General features: G+C 45.6%; 1 protein-coding gene across 10 annotated transcripts in view; it reads left to right on the top strand.

Annotated features, from left to right (window-relative positions):
* Window positions 1-8,116: 8,116 nt before the first annotated feature.
* The window catches only part of magi1b (membrane associated guanylate kinase, WW and PDZ domain containing 1b), a 346,431-nt gene continuing 340,301 nt past the window's right edge, over window positions 8,117-14,246 (top strand). For 3 of the 10 annotated variants that reach the window (XM_055647626.1, XM_055647618.1, XM_055647617.1), the window contains exon 1: window positions 8,264-8,676. In XM_055647626.1, coding sequence (XP_055503601.1) covers window positions 8,394-8,676 — 283 coding nt within the window. In that variant the 5' untranslated portion in view covers window positions 8,264-8,393. Of the gene's footprint in view, window positions 8,677-14,246 lie in introns of all 10 variants that reach the window. The other 7 variants (XM_055647627.1, XM_055647621.1, XM_055647628.1 and 4 more) reach the window with 5 other exon arrangements.

Raw genomic sequence — 14,246 nt, 5'->3', positions numbered from 1 at the left:
CTCACTTCCATCATCCTGTTGGATGGAATCCGATTCACTTGGTTCCTTTCTTGTCCACCCAGTCATAGCTCAAAATCAATTACCAATGGGCCTCTATTCCTGCGCAGGAGGATGAGGGGTGATCTTAGTGCGGTGTATAAAATCATGAGATGAATAGATCGAGGAGATGCACAGTGTCTCTTTCCCACAGTAGGCGAATCGAGGACCACAGGTTTAAAGTGAAGGGGACAGGATTTAATAGGAAAAAAACTATTTTTAAAGGGTGGCATGGTGGCTTAGTGGTAGAGTTGTTGCCTTACAGTCCCAGAGACCTGGGTTCGATCCTGACTACGGGTGCCGTCTCGATAGAGTCTGTGCATTCTCCCTGTGACCGCGTGGGTTTTCTCCAGTTGCTCCAGTTACCTCCCACACTTCAAAGATTAACCGGTTGTAGGTTAATTGGCTTTGGTAAAGATTGTAAATTGTCTCTCGTGTGTAGGATCGACGTGCTGATGTACTGGAGGGGGAGAACTGGATATTTTCAAAGGGCTTGTTTCACAGCTCTGTATCTGCTGTGGGGGGACTAAATGAAGATTCAATTATTGTACTGTTCTGGGAGTTTTTTTCTGAACTCTTCATTAAATTGTTACTTCTTTGAGATTTAATCGTTCAATTAAGATAATCTCTGTAAAATCCTATAATTTCCTTAATGTTTTATTCCCCCCCTTTTCAACCCCCCAGTATTTGAACCAAAGTCTTTGCCTCTCTTAAATTATTTAGAACAGATCAAATCAATAAATCCTATTTGACTGTTCATTGAAGTTAAGACTTTGATCTGTAAAGCACTTTGGTTCAAATATTGGTTTTGATGAAAAGTGCTATATAAATAAACAATATTATTATTATTATAGGATCGTGCTGAATTACTGGTCGGCGTGGACTTGGTGGGCCAAAGGGCTTGTTTCCGCTCTGTATCTCTAAACTAAACTAAATGAAGAGACAATTATTGACCTCTCTGGGATTGAAACTGAACAATTACATCATTAAATTGTTACTTCTTCTTCAGTCTTAATTGTGCAGATTATAACAAATGGCTCAGTGTGATTCCCCCCCTCGACCCCCCCCCCCCTTTAATTCATATCTTTGCCTCTCTTTATTTAGATCCTCCCTGTGAACATTGAGTTACAGACTTTGAGCATTTTCCTGTCCATCTTCGAGCAGTTTATTGTTCTGTGTTTCAGATGTTACGGTTAATGGAAACATGCCCTTTGGCCCACCGATTCCACACCGACCATCGCCTGCTTTTCCTAAATTCAATGTTATCAGCTGACCTTATCAATAACTCCCTGCACACAGTGACAAAGGCATTGAACCTTCAAACCTGGAAGTGCAATAGGGATGAATGGCTCAGTGTGAAGAGGGGCCTCGACCCGAAATGTCACCCATTCCTTCTCTCCAGAGATCCTGCCTGTCCCGGCTGAGTTACTCCAGCATTTTGTGTCTATCTTCGACACAAAATTGTTCTGTTTTGGAGATACACCATGGAAACAGGCCTTTCGGCCCACCGAGTCCACACCGACCATCATACGTTCTGTTATTCCACCTTCTCATCCACTCCCTGCACACAGTTGACAGGAGGCATTGAACCTTCAAACCTGGAGGTCTTAGGGATACGGGGAGGAAACCGGAACACCCATAGCAATCCCCCACAATCACTGGGAGATTGAACATGGATCTCTGGCGCTGTTAAGGCAGCAGCTCTAACACGCGGTCATGGGGAGAACGTACAAACTCCGTACAGACCGTTCGAACCCGGTTCTCCGGCGCTGCAAGCGGCGCTCGGCAGCAACTCTACCGCTGTGCCACCGTGCCGCGAGATCTTATCTTGCGAGAATAAGATTTGGTCTAATGTAAAACAAAGCAAGTGGATTTGAACATGAATCATTTCAGGATTTTCCGGACAATTTCAAATAGAGGCGGCGTCTCTTTAATGGTGATGAATGATATGTCCTGGGTAACACAGCCCAAGAAGGCATAGTGTTTGATCCTTAGTCTAATACTTAGTCTGCTTGACCTCAGCTGGTATGTTGTTGCACTCTGTAACTCTGTACTGGTCAAAGGTTCGGTACTGAAAGAAACGGAGGTACAAAGGGACTTGGCAGCGCTGGTGCAGGATTCAACAAAGGTTAAATTACAAGTTAAATCGATAGTAAGGAAGGTAAATGCAATGTCAGCATTTATTTCGAGAGGAGCATAAAAATAGGGATGCAATGCTAAGGATTCGTAAGTCGCTGCTCGGACTGTATTTGTAGTATTGTGAGCCGTTTCTGAGCCCTATATCTGAGGAAGGATGTACTGGCACTGGAGAGGATCTGCAGGAGGTTTACGAGAATGATCCCAGGAATGATTGGGTTAACATATGATGAGCGTTTGACGGCACTGGGCCTGTACTCGCTGAAGTTTAGAAGGATGAGGGGGCGGATCTCATTGAAATTTACCGAATAGTGAAAGGCCTCGATAGAGTGGATGTGGAGAGGATGTTTCCACTCGTGGGAGAATCTAGGACCGGAAGCCATCACATCAGAATAAAAGGACGTACCTTTAGAAAGGGGATGAGGAGGAATTTCTTTAGTCAGAGAGTGGTGAATCTGTGGAATTCACTGCCACAGACGGCCGTGAAGGCCAAGTCATTGGATAATTTTAAGGTGGTCATAGAAACATAGAAAATAGGTGCATGAGTAGGCCATTCGGCCCTTCGAGCCTGCACCGCCATTCAATATGATCATGGCTGATCATCCAATTCAGTATCCTGTACCTGCCTTCTCTCCATACCCCCTGATCCCATTAGCCACAAGGGCCACATCTAACTCCCTCTTAAATATAGCCAATGAACTGGCCTCAGCTACCTTGTGGCAGAGAATTCCAGAGATTCACCACTCTTTATGTGAAAAATGTTTTTCTCATCTCGTCCCTAAAAGATTTCCCCCTTATCCTTAAACTGTGACCCCTCGTTTTGAACTTCCCCAACATCGGGAACAATCTTCCTGCATCTAGCCTGTCCAACCCCTTAAGAATTTTGTACGTTTTTATAAGATCCCCCCTCAATCTTCTAAATTCTAGCGAGAAGAATCATTTTAAGGTGACAGATTCTTGATTAGTAAGAGTATCAGGGGTTATGGGGGGAAGGCAGGAGAATGGGGTTGAGAAGGAAAGATAGACCAGCCATGATTGAATGGCGGAGTAGACCTGAGGGGCCTAATTCTGCTCCTCTGACATGAACTTTTGAGACTTTTTGTAGTCTCCTTGTTTGTAGATGTGGAATCATGAAAGATAGACACAAAATGCTGGATCTTCTCTGGAGAAAGCGAATAGGTGGTGTTTCGGGTAGAGATCCTTCTTCAGACCGAGAGTCAGGGGAGAGGGAAAGGATTGATCCTAGCTTCTGATGCTCCCACAAAGTCATCGTGGACTAACATACTTAGTGCTGTGCTCAAGACTCCAACATCTGCAGTTCTTAATGTCACCATCTTCACAAGCCGATGGAATTAAGGAATCCTGAGATTAAGAGAGAAACTGGTGAATCGGGTGAATGATGAAATGGATCAATTCTGGATCATGCCCTAAGGAATCAGCTTCCCAATTCATTCCTCAATTATGTTGAAGAAGGAACTGCAGATGCTGGAAAATCGAAGGTACACAAAAAAATGCTGGAGAAACTCAGCGGGTGCAGCAGCATCTATGGAGCGAAGGAAATAGGCAACGTTTTGGGCCGAAACCCTTCCGAAGTGTTAAAGAAGGAACTGCAGATGGTGGAAAATCGAAGTTACACAAAAAAATGCTGGAGAAACTCAGCGGGTGCAGCAGCATCTATGGAGCGAAGGAAATAGGCAACGTTTTGGGCCGAAACCCTTCCGAAGTGTTAAAGAAGGAACTGCAGATGCTGGAAAAATCGAAGGTACACAAAAAAAAATGCTGGAGAAACTCAGCGGGTGCAGCAGCATCTATGGAGCGAAGGAAATAGGCAACGTTTTGGGCCGAAACCCTTCCGAAGTGTTAAAGAAGGAACTGCAGATGCTGGAAAATCGAAGGTACACAAAAAAAAATGCTGGAGAAACTCAGCGGGTGCAGCAGCATCTATGGAGCGAAGGAAATAGGCAACGTTTCGTCCCGAAACGTTGCCTATTTCCTTCGCTCCATAGATGCTGCTGCACCCGCTGAGTTTCTCCAGCATTTTTTTTGTGTACCTAATTCCTCAATTAGTTCTGCCCTAAATGGGAATGTGGTTCTGGCCTTGGAGAGCCGCCGTCCGAGCAGGTTCTTCTGGTATTTTATGTTTATTTATGTATTATGGACATCGCTGGAAGACCAGCTTCCATTAGCCAAGTGTAATCACACATGAGAAGGCAGCAGTGAATTAAATCACTCGCTTGGCTATTTCCATCGGGAGTTAACATTATTACACATTACTACCGCATACCTGAGTCCCAAATTCATCAAATGTAAGGGCAGCAAAGGTTACCGGGGAGAATTGCAGGAGAATGGGGTTGAGAGGGAGAAATTAGTTTAGTAGAATGAGGGCAGACCTAATTGAAACGTACCGAACAGTGAAAGGCTTGGATAGAGTGGATGTGGAGAGGATGTTTCCACTAATGGGAGAGTCTAGGACTAGAGGTCACAGCATCTGAATTAAAGGATGTTCCTTTAGGAAGGAGATGAGGAGGAATTTCTTTAGACAGATGGTGGTGAATCTGTGGAATTCATTGCCACAGGCTGTGGAAGCCAATTCAATTAATATATATTTTTAGGCAGAGATAGATAGATTCTCGATTAGTACGGGTGTCAGGGGTTATGGGGAAAAGGCAGGAGAATGGGGTTTGGAGGGAGAGGTAGATCAGCCATGATTGAATGGCGGAGTAGACTTGATGGGCCGAATGGCCAAATTCTGCTTTTATGGTCATGGCTTTAACAGACTGGGCTTTCGTAACAAGGTAGGATATAACAATAATCAAATCGTTTGCGATCCTCTTTACTCATTCCTAAAAAAAGACACAAAGTGCTGGAGTAACTCAGCAGGTCAGACAGCAACTCAACATACTTTTAATAATATAATTTACGAATATCTACCTATAATTACTTATATATAATTACTTCAGATTTACCCATTAATTTAGATTTCTCTGGGAAGGAACTGCAGATGCTGGTTTAAACCGAAGATAGACACAAAAAACTCAGTCTGAAGGGCCTCGACCTGAAAGGTCATCTATTCCTTCTCTCCAGAGATGCTGCCTGACCCGCTGAGTTACTCCATCACTTTGTGTCTCTTTTTGTAAACCAGCATCTGCAGTTCCTTGATTCTAACTGATAGGTGGATAGAGGTGAGAGAGGAAAGGGTGGTTTGATAGGTAGATGGTTCGACCAAGACCAGAGATGAGAAGGCAAATGATGAATGTAGAAGAGACACAATTTGTGAAGGAATGTAAGTTCCATCAGTCTGAAGAAGGGTCCTGTCCTGAAACGTCACCCATCTAAGATTGATCCCTGGCATGGCAGGACTGTCATATGAGGAAAGATTGCAAAGACTAGGCTTGTATTCACTGGAGTTTAGAAGAGTGAGGGGGGATCTTATAGCAACATATAAAATTATAAAAGGACAAGACAAGCTAGATGCAGGAAATTTTTTTTCCAATGTTGGGCGAGTCCAGAACAAGGGGCCACAGTCTTAGATTAAAGGGGAGGCCATTTAAGTCTGAGATGAGAAAAAACTTTTTCACCCAGAGTGTTGTGAATTTGTGGAATTCCCTGCCACAGAGGGCAGTGGAGGCCAAATCACTGGATGGATTTAAGAGAGAGTTAGATAGAGCTCCACGGGCTAGTGGAATCAAGGGATATGGGGAGAAGGCAGGCACGGGTTATTGATTGGGGACGATCAGCCATGATCACAATGAATGATGGTGCTGGCTCAAAGGGCCGAATGGCCTCCTCCTGCACCTATTTTCCATGTTTCTATATGTTCTCCAGAAATGCTGCCTGACCTGCTGAGTTACTCCAGCACTTCGAGTGTCATAAACTCATAGAACCATACAGCGTGGAAACAGGCCCTTCGGCCAAATTTGCCCACACCGACCAACGTCCCATTTACACTAGTCCCATTTGGCCCATATTCCTCTAAACCTATCCTATCCAAGTACCGGTCTAAATGTTTCGTAAACGTTGTGATGGTACCTTTAAACGATGCTTCCTGACCCTCTGAGTTACTCCAGCACTTTGTGTCCTTTTGTATATCAAGGAACATCTGTAGTCTGAAGAAGGGTTTCGGCCCGAAACGTTGCCTATTTCCTTCGCTCCATAGATGCTGCTGCACCCGCTGAGTTTCTCCAGCAATTTTTGTCTACCTTCGATTTTACAGCATCTGCAGTTCCTTCTTAAACATCTGTAGTTCCAGCTTTCTCCAGAGAGACTGCCCGACTCACTGAGTTACACCAGCACGTTGTATCCTTTTAAGTATTAATTAGCATGTGCAGTTCCTGCTTTCTCCAGAGTTGCTGTCTGACCTGTTGAGTTACTCCAGCACTTTGTGTCCTTTTCTGTATTAATCAGCATCTGCAGTTCCAGCATTCTCCAGAGATGCTGCCTGACCAGCTGAGTTACTCCAGAATTTTGTGCCCTTTTATGTAGATTTTCTCCACGAAGCTTTGGGAAATCAGCATTTCACCTAAAACGGTTTGTATGAATGAGGACATGGGAGATTTAGGAATACCCACATAATTTGTTAATTTACTGAATTAATAAAATCCACAGGTTTGTGAAATAAGTAGGAAGGAACTTCAGATGCTGCTTTTAACTGAAGATAGACACTAAATGCTGGAGTGACTCAGCGGGACAGGCAGCATCTCTGGATAGAAGGAACGGGTGACGTTTCAGAGTCGGGACCTTTCTTCAGACCGAGTCGGGGGAGAGGGCGATACAGAGAATTCTCGTTGGAGAGAGGAGGAGAACTTCTTCAAAGTAGACATGCCCTTGAGGAGATTTCGCAATGGAGCAGAGGAACTGCAGATGCTGGTTTAAACCGAAGACAGACACAAAGTGCTGGAGTAGCACAGGTAGCATACACCTCACTGAGTTACTCCAGCATTTGGCGCCGATCTTCGGTTTATGAAACAATCCAGGAAGCATGAATGATGCAGAAAATCGAATCCAGATTTTCCCATCGCAAGTGACAAATCTAAATTAATGAGAAGGTAGACAAAAATGCTGGAGAAACTCAGCGGGTGAGGCAGCATCTATGGAGCGAAGGAATAGGTGACGTTTCGGGTCGAGACCCTTCCTCAGACTGGGTTAATCAGAAGTGGGCATAAGTAATCAGAGCTATTAAAAGTAGGTGTTAGATGGTGTTTAAGAAGGAACTGCAGATGCTGGAAAATCGAAGGTAGACAAAAGTGCTGGAGAAACTCAGCTGGTGCAGCAGCATCTATTGAGCGAAGGAAATAGGCACCAACGTTGCCTATTTCCTTCGCTCCATAGATGCTGCTGCACCCGCTGAGTTTCTCCAGCACTTTTGTCTACCAGGTATTAGATGGTGTCTGATCCTGCTGAGTTACTCCAGCAGAGACACAAAATGCTGGAGTAGCTCAGCGGGACAGGCAGCATCTCTGTGTGTGGGGTGGGGGAGGAATGGGTGATGTTTCAGGGTCGAGACCCTTCTTCAGACAGACCCCGAGTTTACTCCAGCACTTTGCCCCTCTAGCTGGAAGAAGGAAGGTGTTGATGTTGTGCAGAAGGATGAGAGGGACAGGCTTTAGGACCCAGAGAGGAGGAGGAGAGAGAAAGAGAGATGGGTGGGAAGGACTGGCTGATGTAGGCGTCGCTGTGAGCTGGAAGGGGCTGGATTTGGAATTGCAGGAATTGACTGAGCAAGGGGAACGCCGGAGGAAGAAAGTCTGAACGAGGAGAGTGTCGGATTAAAGCAGCCCTCACTCAGCCGCCGGGTCAACACAGACCAGGAATCGTGGACTCTGGAGCTTGTGGGGAAACACACTGGAAACACCTCCTCATTTCCACTTCCCAACTTGTTGTTTTTCTTCTAGTTTGGAGGCGATCGCTCGTGGAACTAATGTCTACAATACAGTGCTTTATGAAAATGTGAAACTCTAGTTTCTGTGGCTGGAGCTGTGGCTGGAGCCTTTTTGTTTCGTTTCGTTTTGTTTTCCTGGAGGAGATATCTTTGGGATAGTTTGTTGGTGGTGAAAGGCTGCGAATTTTGGGAGTGGATTGGGAGGGGAGATCTATCTATCTCTCTCTCTCTCTCTACACACACACACACACATATATATATATGTATACATGCACCGTTTCTCACCTGCTGGAGCAGCTCTGTACGCGTTGGGACTGAGCGGCTGGCGGCAGCCACCAGCACCATGTCCAAGGTGGTCCAGAGGAGGAACCATTGGAGCAACAAGGTGCGGGAGAGTGCGGTGGACAGGCAGCAAGGGGAGAGGCTGGCCGCACTGCTGTCCGGCGGCGCTGAGCTGGGGCAGTTCCCGCAGCTGGCGGCCGGGGACGGGGCCGGGGCCGGGGAGGAGCTGCTGCTGCTGCTGGAGGTGGACGGGCAGCCGGTGTCCGGACTCCCGCTCTACGATGTCCGTACCCTGCTCACCGCCGGCAACAACCACCCCATCCGCCTCAAGACCGTCAAACAAGGTACGGAACTGAAACACACACGCACTGTACACACGCGCACAAGTGTACACACACACTAGTGTACACACACACACAATTGTATATATACACACACTAGTGTACACACACACACACACAATTGTATATATACACAGACTAGTGTACACACACACACAATTGTATATATACACACACACTAGTGTACACACACACACAATTATATATACACACACACACTAGTGTACACACACACACTAGTGTACACACACACACAATTGTATATATACACACTAGTGTACACACACACACAATTATGTATACACACACACACTAGTGTACACACACACACAATTGTATATATACACACACACTAGTGTACACACACACACAATTATATATACACACACACAATTGTATATACACACACACTAGTGTACACACAATTATATATACACACACTAGTGTACACACACACTTGTATACACACACACATTTGTTTCCACACACACTTGTATAGACACACACACGAGTGTGTACACATACGCTTGTATACACATACTTGTATGCACACACACTTGTATGCACACGTACACTACACTTGCATACATACAGGTTATACACACTTGTATACGCATACTTCTATACACAGACACACACACTTGTGTATTTATAAATGTGCACACATACTCACTTGTGTGTGTATATACAGACACACACACACACATATATATATATATACACACATACCTGGGTCAGGCAGCATCTATGGAGGGAATGGACAGACCCCTTTGAAAGCTCTCCACCCTCTCCATCCCCTCCGCATGCTGCCTGACCTGCTGAGTTCCTCCAGCACTTGGCGTGTGCGTGTGTGTCTCTTTTTATTGCTCCAGATTCCAGTATCTGCGGTTTCTTTTGTCTGGAAAATGTCTTCAAGTGCGGCAATTTTGACTAGTTTTGCTTCCAAGTAACTTCTTCAGGCTCCAAAGCTGCCGAGTATGAGACGGTAGACAGCCACAACCTTCTTCCCAAGATGGTTGTGGCTGGGGGGGTGGTCAAATATTAGAGGGCACAGATTTAAGGGGAAAGGGGAAAAGTTGAAAGGGCTTGTGTGGGGCAAGTTGATTTTACACAGAGAATGAATGGTGAGTGCCTGGAATGTACTGCTGGGGATGGTGGTGGAGGCAGATATGATAGTGGTATTTGAGAGACTTTCGGATGAGTATATGGATACGGAGGGGATATGGATTATGTGCAGTCAGGTCAAAGTTGGTCTCTGCATCATGTTCGGTACGAACATTGTGGGCCAAAGGGCCATGTTGTTGTGCTGTACTGTTCCATGTAACCATCACACCAGCTCGGGCCAATCTGCTTAGCATTGGACTAAGGGTCTACACAAGGCTGCTATGCCTTTCTGGCTCAGCGGCACATTGAATAGCAAAGGTATGAAACATATGTGAAATGAGTCTAGTCTAATCGTGGGGGGGGGGGGGGTCATACTGTAAAGGAGAGGCAGGACCTGTGGTTCTTAGAGTTTAATAAGACTATAAGACGTAGAATTAGGCCATTCGGCCCATTGAGTCTACTCTGCCATTCAATCATAGCTGATCTATCTTTTTCCCTCAACCCCATTCTCTTGCCTTCTCCCCGTAACCTTTGACGGCCTGACCAGTCGAGAACCTATCAGTCTCCGCTTTAAAAATGCCCAACGTCTTGACCTCCACAGCCGTCTGTGGCAACGAATTACACAGATGTCCCATTTACCTCTGGCTCCTCCTCATCTCCTTTTGTAAGGTACCTCCTTTTATTCTCAGGCTGTGCCCTCTGGGTTTCAAACTCTGCCACTACAGTAAACATTCTTTCCACGTCCAGTCTATCGAGACCTTATTAATACCTATCCCGGAACACACTGGAGTTACTTATCATTTTAATGCTGAGATTATGAAAGTTTATTCCCCCCCCCCCCCCCCCTGCCCCCCCCCTGGCCCCCCCCCCCCCCCCCCCCCCCCTTTCTGGGCACTGGGCGCCCCCCCCCCCCCCCCTTGGGGGCTCCTACCCCTGGGCAAGGCTTCCCCCCCCCCCCCCAGTGTTCAAGAAATTTGTGTGAGAGAGGGAGAGAGAAGGATGAGGGGAGGGGGGGAGAGGAGAGGGGGAAGAAAGGAGGGGGGGAAGAGAGAGAGAGAGAGAGTTCATCGGTCTACTGGGAAAATGTGCTGCGTAACAAGTTTATACAATACTTGGAAGATGCCCAGGTTTATTCAAGTGGGCTGCTGCTGGTTGAAAAATGAAACTCTGACAGGGAGCCAGACTCCCAACGATCGCCCTGACAACGCAGAGTGGTGACCTTGCACCTGCTTGTTTGGCAGCGCTGATGAAGTCACCTCCCAGGTTTATAAAGACGAGCACATTATTGGCCCTGTTGATTGTAAACATTGCCACACTGAACGAACGGTGGTTCTCCGATCCCGACTGATAGTCCTCGCAACTCTTCCACAGGAAAGGTGGCTTTCAAATGTCACAAAGGAACACAAAAAAAAGTCTGAAGAAGGGTCCCGACCCGAAATGTCACCCATCCATATTCTCCAGCGATGCCGCCTGACCCGTTGAGTTAATCCAGCATTTTGTGTGTCTACTTTGCCGCCTGGAAAAGCTGTCATTTTTAGCTTGTCCAAGTAAAAAAAAATTTTGTTGATATGTTAATTTCACATATTATGGTAATATACATTTAACTCGGTTAAATGTATATTAAAAGTTTAGCTTTTACTTAAAATGACACAAAGTGCTGGAGTAACTCAACGGATCAGGCAGCATGCCTGGAGTATATGGAGAATAGGTGACGGTTCGGGTTGGGATCCTAGTATTTCCTCTTAGTGTCTGTAAGTCAATTGTTTTGAGAATGGAATGAATTCTAACAAAGGAAACCCACTTTTATTTGTGTCCGAGTTTCCTTCATTTTGAGATGTGGCCTGAAGGTTGTTAATCAAATCGTGATTTTTATACACACATATAGAATTATTATATATACAAATATACATATATGCGCGCGCACACAGACACGCAGACACACGCACACGCACAGACACACACGCACACAGACACACACACACGCACACAGACACACACGCACACAGACACACACGCACACAGACACACACGCACACAGACACACACACACACACACACACACACACGCACACAGCACACACACACACACACACACACACACACACACACACACACACACGCCACACACACACACACACAGCCACACACACACAGACACTCACACACACACACACACATAAGATAGACACAAAAATCTGGAATAACTCAGCGGGAAAGGCAGCATCTCTGGAGAGAAGGAATGGGTGACGTTTCGGGTCGTGACCTTTCTCCAGACTGATGTCTGAACTAAACTACATTGAGCTTTCCAAAGACAACAAGGCCCTCTGGTTCTTCCTCGAACAGAGACCCAATCGGATTCTTTTCACATGTATGTTACTGACGATAGAATGCATTCTGCCCAGTGGGTTTGGATTTCAAACCAAAGTTAGCACTTTCTGTGTTGAAGAGAATGTGATTTTACCTGGATAGCAATGTGAATGGATTGCTCCTTTCTGAATTCGGGACACGGAACAGCTTGGCATGGTTGGAGATTTGGGTGTCCCTGCCTGCCCACCCACTCGGCTCCAGGGATAACACGACCTTGGGCGTGGGGGTGAGGAATTAGATGGGATAACGGGGAATACGGAGCTAATTGTGTTCAGAAAAGAAAATCATGGCCGTTGTGTTTCAAGGTTGTTTCTGATAACTGACCATATAAAGTCAAAGATATTGTGCCTCGCAATCGCTCATCTCTGTGTAATCATTAAACGTGCTTCTGCCTCACTCTTTCCACATATTGTGAAGGACAAACTTCTCTAGTTTGGCAAATTGAATGGGTTTTTAAAAAAAAACTATTTTTTAAATCTTAACGTTCCTATTTTGAAAAGGTGTTTTTACTTCAGAAGTAGGTGTTGGTAGAGATCACTGCATCCTCTGCATTAGTTTAGAGATATAGTGTGGAAACAGGCCCTTCGGCCCACTGAGTCCGTGCCGACCAGCGATCCCCGTACACAAGCACGATCCTACACACGCGAGGGACAATTTACAATATTTACTGAAGCCAATGAAGCTACAAACCTGCACATCTTTGGAGCGTGGGCAGAAACCGGAGCACCCGGAGTAAACCCACGCAGAACGTACAAACTCCGTACAGACAGCGCCCGTGGTCGGGATCGAACCCAGGTCTCTGGTGCTGCAAGGCAGCAACTCTATCGCTGCACCACCGTGCCGCCCCTGTTGGTGGACTCTGATGAAACCTGTTGCTGCGTTGTTTGATACTGAATTTATTTTAAAAAGAGCACAACTTACTGTGGGGGGGTTTCTCGTCTCCTATACCTCTCTTCCCCTCACAAAATCAAAATTGTATAATAATGTTGACATGAGATCCATTTACAGGCCTAGTGGATATAATTTATCATATTGACGTGCTTAACTGAAACTGCATTGTAACATGTTATTTTAGCAAATGCTTGCACTATAGCTTACACTGGGACTAGCTGGGGTTTCAGGAGAAGTAATGTAACCGTTCTGTATTCTCAGATTATGTCATCTGAACAAACATGGTTTGGTTGTCAAAGATTCGGAGGAGATTATGTGGAATGGATTTTGTATCAACACTTGAATTCCCTCAGCCAGTGGCTCATAGATTGTTTGCGCACTTTCACAAGGTTAGGGCCTGCATATGCTGGCTTTCGGGCAACTGAAGAATGATAAGCCTTGTGAGGTACTGATCACGGACATCATGAACATCCTTGCTCCACAGAAAGTCCTCTTGTTTCTTTAATGATGGCTTTGGCGTTTGTCGGCACTGGGCCTGTACTCTTGTTCTGTACTGTGTTTACATATTCTGTCGTGCTGCAGCAAGTAAGAATTTTATTGTTCTATGTGAGACCTATGACAATAAAACACTCTAGACTTGGCTCGCTGGAGTTTAGAAGGATGAGGGGGGGGGGCCTCATTGAAACTTACCGAATAGTGAACGGCTTGTATAGAGTGGGTGGAGAGGATATTACCACTAGTGGGAGATTCTAGGACCAGAGAGCACAGCCTCAGAATTAAAGGATGTTCATTAGGAAGGAGATGAGGAGGAATTTCTGTGAAAGGCTGTGAAGGCCAAGTCAATGTATATAATTTTAAGGCGGAGGAGATAGGTAGATAGATTCTTGATTAGTGCGGGTGTCAGGGGTTATGGGTAGAAGGCAGGAGAATGGGGTTAGGAGGGAGAAATAAATCAACTATGAATGAATGGTGGAGTAGACTTGATGGGCTGAATGGCCTAATTCTGCTCCTATTACTTATGAACTTGTGAAAACGAAAACAGTGAACGGTGTTTTCATCTTGTATTCGATTGACAAGGCCCTGGGTTATCTGGGCACGTTAATTTTAGATCTATGTTTACTGTTATGTATTCTTAAGACTGAAGAAGAGTCTCGACCCGAAACATCACCCATTGCTTCTCTCCAGTGATCCCGCTGAGTTTCCCCTGCATT

This window comes from Leucoraja erinacea, chromosome 16 (genome assembly GCF_028641065.1).
Source record: "Leucoraja erinacea ecotype New England chromosome 16, Leri_hhj_1, whole genome shotgun sequence".
In the NCBI taxonomy this organism is placed as follows: Eukaryota; Metazoa; Chordata; class Chondrichthyes; order Rajiformes; family Rajidae; genus Leucoraja; species Leucoraja erinaceus.
The sequence above is the reverse complement of the archived record's forward strand: the minus strand, read 5'-3'. Positions and strand labels throughout refer to the sequence as shown.